Source organism: Histomonas meleagridis (assembly GCF_020186115.1).
Source record: "Histomonas meleagridis strain 2922-C6/04-10x chromosome Unknown contig_16, whole genome shotgun sequence".
Lineage (NCBI taxonomy): Eukaryota > Parabasalia > Tritrichomonadida > Dientamoebidae > Histomonas > Histomonas meleagridis.
In genome coordinates, this window is record NW_027150781.1 from 1,228,774 (window position 1) to 1,241,160 (window position 12,387).

General features: G+C 28.5%; 4 protein-coding genes across 4 annotated transcripts; 2 read left to right on the forward strand and 2 right to left on the reverse strand.

Annotated features, from left to right (window-relative positions):
* Nucleotides 1-111: 111 nt before the first annotated feature.
* On the reverse strand, nt 112-513 carry GO595_002239 (ribosomal protein L40-like; the record flags this gene model as incomplete). The annotated part of the gene is made up of 1 exon (XM_067915127.1): nt 112-513. One exon carries the CDS (start codon nt 511-513, stop codon nt 112-114), a length of 402 nt encoding a protein of 133 aa, XP_067777925.1.
* Nucleotides 514-1,169: 656 nt separating this feature from the next.
* GO595_002240 (Sec1 family protein) lies at nt 1,170-2,330 on the forward strand (the record flags this gene model as incomplete). The annotated part of the gene is made up of 1 exon (XM_067915128.1): nt 1,170-2,330. The coding sequence occupies one exon, from the start codon at nt 1,170-1,172 to the stop codon at nt 2,328-2,330; it is 1,161 nt and encodes a 386-aa protein (XP_067777926.1).
* A 508-nt stretch (nt 2,331-2,838) lies between these two features.
* Nucleotides 2,839-3,702, forward strand: GO595_002241 (uncharacterized protein; the record flags this gene model as incomplete). The annotated part of the gene is made up of 1 exon (XM_067915129.1): nt 2,839-3,702. The coding sequence occupies one exon, from the start codon at nt 2,839-2,841 to the stop codon at nt 3,700-3,702; it is 864 nt and encodes a 287-aa protein (XP_067777927.1).
* A 632-nt stretch (nt 3,703-4,334) lies between these two features.
* On the reverse strand, nt 4,335-8,424 carry GO595_002242 (Sec7 domain containing protein; the record flags this gene model as incomplete). Its single annotated transcript, XM_067915130.1, has 2 exons — nt 4,335-4,337; nt 5,446-8,424. 2 exons carry the CDS (start codon nt 8,422-8,424, stop codon nt 4,335-4,337), a joined length of 2,982 nt encoding a protein of 993 aa, XP_067777928.1.
* Between the last annotated feature and the right edge of the window lie 3,963 nt (nt 8,425-12,387).

Below are 12,387 nucleotides of genomic sequence, written 5' to 3' on the forward strand. Positions count from 1 at the left end.
CACACAATATGCAAATTCAAAAAATATTATGATCGATAATGAATTAAAAGGTTATTAAACCATTAACATGTTAAATATGACAATTTATGGTGAAAAGGTTTTTACTTAAATTTAATCCTTTCCAGCCTTCTTAGCGCGAATCTTCTTGCAATGTCCACAGCGTTTGTGACGGCATTGTTCGGCACGTGCAGAAAGACGGGCGTAGCACTTACGGCAAATTCTGCGTTGAACGTTTGTCTTTTCTGCAAGAAGACGAAGTGATGGCTCATAGCTATCTTTACCACCGCCACCACGAAGACGGAGAACTAAGTGGAGTGTTGAATCCTTTTGGATGGAATAATCTTGAAGTGTGTTACCATCTTCTAATTGCTTACCAGCGAAAATCAAACGTTGTTGATCTGGTGGGATACCTTCCTTATCTTGAATCTTGGACTTGACATCTTCAATGCGGTCTGTTGGCTCAACTTCAAGGGTGATATGCTTTCCTGTAAGTGTTTTTACGAAGATTTGCATATTGATAAAGGAACGACCACCGTCAAAACCGTCCTCGGCTTAAACGGTTTCTTAACACTTCACATCTGTAGATATAAAAGTGACAGCTCGGCGAAATGGAAAACATTCCAAAATTACAAATTGGTTTTCCAATGCAAATTTTTAAAGAAAGAGCATCAAAATTATTTGAAAAACTTGCCGTCATGTATCCAGAACCAAGATATCTTTCATTTCCGGATGATTTAACATCTTTTTTTCGTCAATTAATTGATCCAAATATTATTAATAAATATTTTAAGTCAGTCGTTAAACTAAGTAGTGTAAAAAAATCAATTTCAAAAGGTACCCTTATAATTCTTGTGACATCTGATTCAGATTTAATTCAATCATGTGTTGATGTGTTTAAAACTACACCAAACTATAACAAATCTCTTTTTATCATTTCCAAATGTAGTTCAATCATACAAAACATAATTGAAAGTAATGATTTTATCCTTCTAAAAAACTCAATACCAACAGATCCAGTTAATGAAATCTCAGTACATGATTTTCCTGCTCATTTCCTACCAATTTCCAATGATTATTTTCTTCTTCCTTGCCGCAATTCATTTCACAAAATCGAAATAGACTCAGATTTCAGTTATATTGAGTCCACAGCTCTTTCTCTTTCTTGTATTATGAAAGCCTTTGGCTCTATTCCCCATGTCATTTGCATTGGATCTAAATCTGATCAATCATATCAATATCTTCTTGAACAAAATCCAAATATTCAACAATCCCAACTACCACAGATTGATTCACTCATTCTCATCGACCGTTCTTTTGATCTTACGACTCCACTTCTTACTGAAGTGCATTTTGAAGGTTTCATTAAAAACGCATTTCGTTCCGATTATAACATAATCGAAGACGATAACAACAACACATATATTCTTTCCGAGAACAATTCTGTTTTTCGTGCGTTACGTATGCTTTCATGGGGTAAAACTCGTGAATTTGTCCGTAACATCCAAGAAGAAATTGATCGAACCTTTACAAGCCTTAACAACTCTGTTAATTCGCATGAAGTTACACATCATTTTAAAGATCTTAATGAACTTAGTAACATTCGCGAAGAATTGCAACGACTTTTTGGACTAGCGAATAATGCTGTTAAGAAACTTCACGACAATAATCCATTGTTTGATTCCATTGTCCAATCGCAATTTCAACTTCTTTTTAATGGACGTAAAACAACTGACTTTGCTGAGAATATTATAACTTTATATGATGATTGGTTAAATGCGCTACGTTTAATATTCCTACAAAGTGCTTATGGTTATTCATCTAATCCAAAAGATGTTATGCAATTCCAGCAAACAATTTGCGCTGAGTTTGGTCTAAAGTTTCAAGAAGTTTTAATCGATTTGGAAAAAATTGGTTACGTTTCACATTTGGAAATGAAGTTGCCGATTAAGGGATGCCTTTCTTCATTAGGATTATTCGCTGATGTAGGAGAAGATATGGAAAGTTTAGAGCCAATTGGATCTGCATTCGGTGGGTACATTCCGCCTGTAGTGAAAGTTTTGCAAAATGTTGTAAATAATGAAATTTCGGAATTGAAGAGATTGATCGGAGATAAAATTAAGGTTATGGAATACGGTGAAAATGTAAAAAGAGAAAAAGATGAAATGAAAAGAGTATTAGTGTTCTTTGTTGGAGGGGTAACTTCAGTTGAAGTCGGAATGATAAGAAATTTGGGAAGAAAAGTGTATGGTGGAAATGTGGAGTTCATTGTGGGCGCAACAGAAGAATTAACATCAAATAAGTTCTTGAAGCAATTGTGTCCTTTTTTGTAGAAATGTTTATTTGTAAATAATGTTTCGTAATATGTTTATTAAATGAAAATGCAATTAGAGAAATTAGATTTCTTTTTTAAACATATATTCATATAAAAAAATAAAAAAACTCGCTGACCGGGAATCGAACCCGGATCACAGGAACGACAATCCTACATGATAACCATTACACTATCAGCGATTCGTTTTAAAACGTACAATTCTAATATAAAATAATAAATGCACATAGGAATAAGGCTAAGAAAACACCAAGCCAAAAATTATGAATGAAAAAAGAAAAGAAAAAATTTTCAAGAATAGAATAAACATAATTACACATCAAACAGAAAATGGTCATGACATGGATTCCAATTTAACCACTAAAAATTCAATTTTAATTGGAATAGATTCCCCAAATCATTTTATTAATATTTCACCTGAAATGCTTGAAACTAAAATACAATACGGGAAAGATGTAGTAGATTTTCACTTCTCTACAGTTCCAGGAGAAAGCTCAATTCGTTGGTTCATGATTAAATCTCAAGGAAAATTAAACAACACTAGGTACTCTATCTATGTAGGTAACTTCAATCTTAATGACAATAACCTTGAAGGAAATTCTCTTCTTCTTTATCGATTTCCCAAACTTGCCTTAATTCAATGGGTTCCAAACACTAATGACCAACTTTTTATGCTTAAAGAATCTAAGCTTTATCACACACAGCTTCCTACTGCAGCCAACAACAATTCTTTATTGACTACAGATCTTCTTACGAATGCCATCACTTTTATTCCTACACAAAACAACAATTATTTTGATCTCATTTATACCACGTATAATGACCTTATCAAAGAAACTAAAATTTATGGACTTAAATTATCTGCCAATATAATAAATAACAAAAAATCGTTATTTGCCAAATGTAATACAGAAATCGAATTTCTTGCGACCTACCAAAATGATCTTTTGTACTCAGATTACAAAGGAAACATTTTTTTTGTTGCGATGAAATGTTCATATAATGAAATTCTTTCAACAAATGAACAAACTTTCATTACGCAAATCAAAGATATCATTACAATGCGTTCATACAACAACATATTTCTTGTGATATCTCAACACGAAGATGGCAAATATTACATCTACGAAATAATTCCGGACGAAAGAAAAGCGATTTTGAGATTAATCGATGACGAAATCGGCGGAATTTCGGACGACTTGAGATGGGTCATCACGTCGAAAGGAGTGTGCGACTTCATGAAGATATCGAATGACTTCTTAGAGAGCGCAAACTTCACAAGAGCGCAGGCGCTGGTGTTGAGGTATCAACTGCTGAAGAAAAGAGAAAAAAGACTCAAAAAATACTTGGAAAGCTTGGGAAATGATGAATAAATAATATAAATTTGGTTTAAAGCATATTATTCATATGTAAAAGTGCAATTTGTAGTTGGGATTAAAAACATAAATAGTTTGATAATAAAAACATAAGTAGTTTAATGTATATAAAAACATAAATTGTTTGATAATAAAAACATAAGTAGTTTGATATATATAAAAACATAAATAGTTTGATAATAAAAACATAAATAGTTTGATATATATAAAAACATAAATTGTTTGATAATAAAAACATAAGTAGTTTGATGTATATAAAAACATAAATAGTTTGATAATAAAAACATAAATAGTTTGATATATATAAAAACATAAATTGTTTGATAATAAAAACATAAATAGTTTGATGTATATAAAAACATAAATAGTTTGATATGTATAAAAACATAAGTAGTTTAATGTATAAAAAAACATAAGTAGTTTAATGTATATAAAAACATAAGTAGTTTAATGTATATAAAAACATAAGTAGTTTAATGTATATAAAAACATAAGTAGTTTGACATTCAAATCTATCCTGCATTTTATGAAAATGTCTCATTTCATATTCTAAACATTAATGAAATCAATAAGAAATTTATGTTTGAGCTTAAAATTTATAAAATATATTTTTTTATATCATTATCTTATCACTAAGTTTAAGTTCAAAAAACCTTTATATTATTTAATCACTTTTCAATTCTTTAGTATTGCATTTGCCGATTAGTTCGAACATGAAAATTAAATTAATATCAAAAGAAAGTTTACTTAATGAATCTCGAGTTTCCTCTTAAAAACATCCACAAGTTGGATCCGAACTGAATCTGATTCTGTTTCTATCATTATGCACAATTCATCCATTGCCTGATTTAAGAATCTTGCAAATGTTTCATTATCCATTTTCTTTACATACAGCAAACATTTCTCAACTAATTTATTCCATTCATCAGTTTTACATTCGACAAAATTATTATAAATTTTAAATGTTTCACAAATATAATCACATATCTCATTATTAAACTCATTATGTACAATTATAAATTCGAAGTAATGTTGGCGAACACAACACCAACACATTGTAATATTTTTCTTATCTTTTTCATTTCGATACAATTCAGAAATTTCATTGAGTATATCCAATATCTTTCCTGAAAATTCTCGCTTTTCCCCAAACGTTTTTAGAAGACTTGATATTACTTCCACATATAAAATTGATTCTTTCATTTCATTAATTAATCCTTTCGCTATCGTTACGGTTGTATTGAAAATTTCAGTAGAGTTATTGAATTCCTCTGAATTCTCTGTGACAAATGAGTCCAAACATTTTAAAGCAGTGTTTTTAAGCTGTATATCTTTAAAACTATTGCAACAATATTGTATAAACAATAGTATATCGACTGCGTAATTCTTTAACTTTTTGCTGTAAGGTAAAATAATCTGTTCAAAGAATGATGATAGTAAAACCAAAAAATGTTCAGAAGAGTTATCAGTTGCGCTAAACAACTCCGAAAGGTTTTCTTGGAATAATTCATGCCAAACTTTATCATTAAAACAATCATTTGCACATCCATGATTCAAAACGATCAAATTCAATTCATCTTCTGACAACTTTTGGATATCATTTGATGGATGTTTCGCACATCTACAAAGTGTCGAAAGCAAAATACACCAAGATTCTTCGTCGTTGACCGTTAACTTGCTTGCGACGATAGAAAAGTGCCCGATCAACTGACGGTTTTTTCCTTTGATGTCTTTTGCCACGAACGCTTGAATCAAAGTGAACAAATGACTTGCGAAAGGGACAACGTAATCAAGGTAATCCATCACGATCATCGTTTCCAATTCTATACCCTTTCTAAATAGTTCACCAGATTGTGTTGCAGAACCAGCCAAGATCTGGAATATTAAACCCCAAGCGCTATGTAATTTTGGAGCCAATTTCTTAATAATGTTTGAGATTATATCCAACACTAACAATGACGAAGAAGATTCAAGTTGTCTTTCGAATATATCATAGAACGGCTGCATGAAAGCCTGTTGATAATGCATTTGACTTGTTTCTTCTTTCTCCAAGAAAGCTAACGCCAAGTTAGACATGACTTTCAATGATGTCATCACTATAATTTGGTTATTTGAGCTTCCGATTCTTACGAAGAATTCTCCGAGTATACTCCAAATGTCTTTCCATATATACATTTCTCGATTCATATTTGCTATTGCAACCACTGTTATATAATATAACATTGTCCCACGTAAAGGCTTTTCATATATTTCACTTAATGCTACATTACACATTGCTTTCACGAAGTCCAAAATCAATTCTCGATTAAGTAATCGACTTTTGATTTGGAACAATTCATCGGTAAATGACAAATTGATAATTACGTTCTTATTACTGTTCATCTTATCTAATGCCGAGATTTGGTTCATAACTATTCCCCAAACTCCTTTTAAGTATAAATAGTCATTATTCGCGCAATGGAATAATGCTTTTGTACATAAGAAATTCTTTTCTTTAAGTTGTGATGTATGAATTTGTAATCGTGTGAATTTCGCAAATGAATCAACTAACGTTTCTAATGCTTCAGAGACATACGCATGTGACGCAATATGTGTACATAATTGTAATCCCTTTAAACAATAATCAATGATCTCGGGATCATCAGACATCTCAAATGACATTGTCAATGATGCTAACACTCCGCCCCATATCGATTGGAACATTGGACCTATTAACATATGTGACTTAGCGCGATGGAATTGATGTGATTCTAATTCGGTTGATGTTCTTTTTCGTGCGTTTTCTAACGTTTCTTTACATTGTACTTGATATAAGTTCGCTCGTTGTTCATAATTTAATAAGGAATATGATGGAATTGAATTGTTGCTAATGTTAATTTTATGAGTTGTAATACCTTTATAAAGTTCTTCTAAAAATGATTCGGGTAAATCTTTGCCATTATCAATGCCACGATTATTACGTATGAATTCGGGTAATGTCATATGCTTTGTTACATTCGGATGATGAGCATCAGTATGTAACATTAACGTAGAAAATGCTAAGACATAAACAGTATCAGCACATGAAAATAACTTTGGATTATCATTATAAAACTTTGTACCAAATTGTTCCATAATACGATCAATCATTTGTGATTCGCCTGGAATTTGGAATTTAGATAAAAATGTTCGAAACGCTTGTTCAAATGACATATTCTTGAAATCGAATTTGGATACAAATGATTTCAAAATAGATATGTTAATGTCTTTACATCCTCCAATGACCTCGCCAACTGATGATGGATCTAATGACGGTGTATTAAATAAAAAGTTCGCATATGATTCTGCATTATCTTCACACATTTGATGATCAGAAAAATATTTTAAGCCTTTCATTGGTGACTTCTTAAAGACATATTGCGCTTGTTCTAATTCGTTCTTGATTTTCTTGGATTCTAATGCAATTTGCGCTTCTTCTGTTTCTTTGTTTGCTTCTTCTTGTTCCATTGTTTCATTAAAATATGTCCACATGTAATTCAACATTCCATTTAACGTTTTTAAGCCATTCTTTTGAAGTTCGATTGTTCGTTGTTCTGGATATGCCTTTTGAACAATTTGATTGGCTGTGTTTTCAAAGATATTCTTAAAAAATCCCGATTGATCACAATCATAATTAACATATGAATCAACTAAAAATTGGGGATTACTAGCCAGGATATTAAATACTTCAAATGAACGTAAAACTACATTCGAATATGGTGATGATAATGCTGAATTTAAACCTTTATCTAAAACTTCGTTTAGGCCTTCGTTGTAAAAAGTGGCAAACCGCTCCCATACAACCGATATGAGTTCACCGGTGACTTTGGCTAATTCCATCTTAGGATCAAGACAGAGGCTTAAAAGCGCAAGGTGGATGTCAGTTCGTAATATGGTGATAAAGGATTCACTTTCTAAAAAACGAGAATCAGACTTGAGAAATGATATATACAATTCTGATGCTAAAAGTTTTGTGGAAAGTGAATAACGATCAGTGGTAAGTATACGTGTGAATGATTTAAGTATAATTGCTATATCAACATCTGAAATTGTGGCAGTTTTGATGTTAGGAAGAAATTCTTGTATATATAGGGAATTTCGTGTAATAGTTTCTGTGATATATTTACTGATTGAATCATTGGTATTAAGTGTGGAAGGAATGACAAAAGGATGTAAATAATTTTGAACAACAAAATTTACTTCTGCTTTTATCATTTTTTCGATTTCTTTCTTTGTGGAACGTTGTTCAGAAATACTGTGTAATGAAGTTAAATAGAGGAAAGCTTGAGAAAGGATGTTCCCATGAATGAAAAGTTTTCCCATCTCTGAGTTAAAGATTTGCATTACAATTTTTGCCGCTTTTATCATACCTTCATCACCTTGAAATTTCCTTACTTTAAAAATTGATGTTAATAACTTTTCTTGTATGCGGAATGGAATATATGTATTGGCTTGTAAACCTTTAATAAAACATGCTGAAAAGGTTTCTGCTAGAATTGATTGGTACTTTATTTGATCTACTTCTATTGCCTCTATAAAAGGATTTAAAAGAGCGTTTAAGTCTGGATTATTTGGATTTGTCTTTATTTGTTTTTCTGCATTTGCAATAGATTCCTTCAAACTTTTTTTACCCCAACTTCCACATAGTCTTGCCAAAGCTTTTAGATTTTTTTGCAAGACATTGATGACTTCGGGCTCCATTATGCTTTAGAACGATGGAATATAAAATATTGAAATTTCAAGTTTTCTGGAAACGATAAGATGTTAAGTTTTGATTTTGGATAACATATAAATCATATTATGAGATAATTTAAGGTGTTTTATGCATGGCCTCAATTAAAACTAAAAGAGAAACTAATTAATTTTTTAATATATGAAAAAGATTTGTAAAATCTGATTTAATTATTGATCAAGAATTATAAGAAAATACGAATACTTTTTAAAAAAATCAGAAATAAATCACATATTTACTTTCGAATTTCAAATTTTTTGGATAAATTGGTTTTACTCGTTCCAAAAAAGCCGCCGATATTTCTGAATATTAAATTCACATAACCAGAATGGAAAAAATAAATAAAGATCTAAAAATATTAGAAGGGAAAAAATTACAAGAAAAAGCTGTTGAAGTTATTTCGCATATTTCATCCAATATGGATATTTCGATTCTTGATGATTCATTAAATGTTGTAAAAATCTTCACACATATTTTCCCACTTACACAAAATCAAGATGTAAATATCCGTAATAAGGCAAAAGAGTTTGTATCTCATTGGCTCAGCTTATATGAACTTACTCATAAACAAGAATTCTATTCAACAATTAAATCTTATCCAATAGGAATTCTTTACACTGTATTGCCTATCCTTTCATATTCTATTCCTTCTTTACCTAGTTCTGATCAAGAAAAATGGAATGCTTTTTTCATTAGCGTTTTCAATGCAATTGATCTTAATGACTATGAACTTGTTTCTAATGAAGTCTGGCGTTATTTTTGTAAGATTAGTAACGAAAATCAAGTCCAAAAATTAATTTTAAAATTATGTAAATACATCAAATATGTTAATCCTACCATAATTCTTTTACGAAAGAATTTTAAGTCATTTATTAATATTATTTTTACTCATAGCACCTTTGAATTTATTAATCAAGTACTATCAGTTATACGAAATATTGAAGGATCAGATATATTACCAATCATTGTACGAATTTCCGATTTCATATATCAAGAAAATGAAAACGTTGAACGTGCGATTCTACTTATTCCATTTTTATGTAATAAAGAAGTTACATTTGATGAGAAAACATCATTATTACCAATTTATTATTATCTTTTAGCATTATGTAAAGAAAGAGAAAATCATATTTTATTAGATGCACTTAATTCATTAACTCGAAGCTGTGAATTAAATGTTAAAGAATTAATTCCATTTCTTAAGTTTTCAAGTGAGAATGATATTCGCTTAAGATTAGCGTCGATACGAATTTTGTTTCGATTAATTGATGATGAAACGCAAAAAGAATTTGTTTTTAATACATTAAAAGTATTATCGAATGATAAGAACAGACAAATTTTATGTTGTTTAATTGATTATACTGAAATATATTATGAAAAATTGATGAAAATTGATGAAGAATTTACATATAAATTAATTAATAAATTATTAATTCCGATTCCAATTGATAAAATTTCACCATTTTATGTCTTGAAATTAATAAATTCTTTAAATGATTTAAATAATCCAAAACTTTATGTTAATATAAAAGAAATTATTTATAAATATTTACATTTAGAGAATATTTATAGTTTTGATTTCTTCTTAAAGGAATTAAAGAAACTTTTAAATAAATGTCCATTTGAATTAAATGTTTATGATTTTGATTGGTTTAGTAGTAATGCTGAAATCGCATTAAACATCATAAATGATCCAAATATCATAATCGAATTAATTGAGTTTCATATATTATCTCCAAAACTATTTAAAATTGCGATTAATAATTTGAGAAGATTAAAATATGAAAAATGTTTTGATAAAGTAATTGGAACAATATTTACATTAACAAATGAATTAAACATTTCAAATAATAATTTATCATCGAATGTTTGGATAACTAAAAAAGATATTAGAAATTATATAAAAGTTTGTGATATAATTTCAGTATTATTTAATTATATATCGGAATTATATGATAAGATTCAATTAACAAATGAAATTAAAGAAGAATTATTAAACGTTTTAATGAAATTAATAGAGCATATTCCAATTCCTTGTTTACGATTAATCAATTTAATTAAAGGAGATAAAGAATTCGTTGAAAATCAACTTAAAAATTTCGAAGATACAAATGAATTCGATGAATTTATTATTGATTTTTATGGACCTGAAAAATGTGTAAAAGATTATTTACCCAAAATAAAATATCTTATTTCTACTAATTATGAAGTCGCTTCAAAAGTTTCGCCTTATATCAATCAGCCATTTGATAAAATTCCGACATTTTTAGCATTTTCTAATGATGAAAAACATAACGAATGGATCAATGAATGTAAATTAAGCATACCGAAAAGATATTGGATACAACCAATACATAAAACGATAGAAATAAAAACTAATAATTATCAATTTAATAAAAATATTAATGTAAAAGAAGGAATTAATGAATTATTTGATGGAAAACTTTATACAATAATAAGTCATTTGTATTATTCAAACAAATCATTAAATATAAATGAAATTGAAGAATACATTTTAAAGAATTATAATAATGATATTAAACTTATAATTGGATTTTTTTATTACGCATACAAAAATAATTATAAAACAAATCGAATTAATGAATGGTCCGAAGTATTATCATATGATAATACAAATGTTTCTTTATATGCAATTTCATTATTTTTGTTAAGTATTAAGTCATGTGATTTAAGGAATTTAGCAAATCCTTTGTTAAAATTAATCGAATCTGTTTTACAAAAGTTCGGATATTTCGAGTTTTCTATACAAAATATAGAGGATGCATACATAAAGCAAAAAGAGAAAATGAAAAAATTTTTTATATTTTCTGTTATTTCACTTGACATTTCAGTGTTTTCGGATAATTTTCTGATTCAATCCGAATTCATAGAACCTAATGAATTAATTAACACATACAAACAAAAAGATTCACCAATATCAATTTTATTATTGTGTAATTCGATTAGTCGGAAATATTTTAATAATGAAAATAATTATAATTTGTTATATAACTATTTAAGTTTTCCTTTAGGAAATAATTTTGATTATTTATTATATCCACCAAAATATAAAATTGAACTTGAACCTAAAATTGAAATTGATGAAAGTTATGTAAATATTTTGATTAATTTAATTCAAGAAAGAAAACACTTTCAAAATTACATTTTTTCGATTTTATTACACTGTAAATTAAATAATGAACAAAATGAAAAATTAAAAAATATTATAAAAAATGATCAAACAAAAATTTATAATTATTTAACCCCTTCATTGCTATTTAATGATTCATATTTACATGAAAATAATATTAATTATAATGAATTAATTTGTAAATTTTCGATTTTGCCGCCATCACAAAACAGAGCTTTCTATCGTTCGTTGTTTGTTGAGTTTATACCAAAAGTGTCGGACAAAATGATTAATGAAGTTATATGCGTTTCTAATTTTATGAATCCATTGTTTTCTTATAGAACATTTAATACTTTTAATGATGATGTATTTTCGAATATTTTGATGAGAAAATATAATGAAGTTAATATTTTGGATGTTTTTGATATTGTAAGTTTTGAAGTTTTGGATTTATATAAATGTTTAATGAGTAATTTAAGATTTGATCAAAAGACAGAAATATCCGAAAAGATATTTTTGACTGCAATTTCGAAAGCTTCAAATGCATTTTTCGCATTAGAAGTTTATAAATTATTGATAAAATATAACTTTAATTTAGATGAAAAATTAATGGATCAAAAAATTATCGAAAGTTCGAACTTTTTGATTTATTGTTTGCTTTGCGAATTGGAATCAAAGAAAAATGAAACAATCAAAGAAAAGATTTGCGAAAAGTTAAATAACGAAAAAGAAAAAGAATTTATAACAAAAATAGATTCATACCAAAAGTTCGCTGCATTAATCGAATATGACACCAACCAAG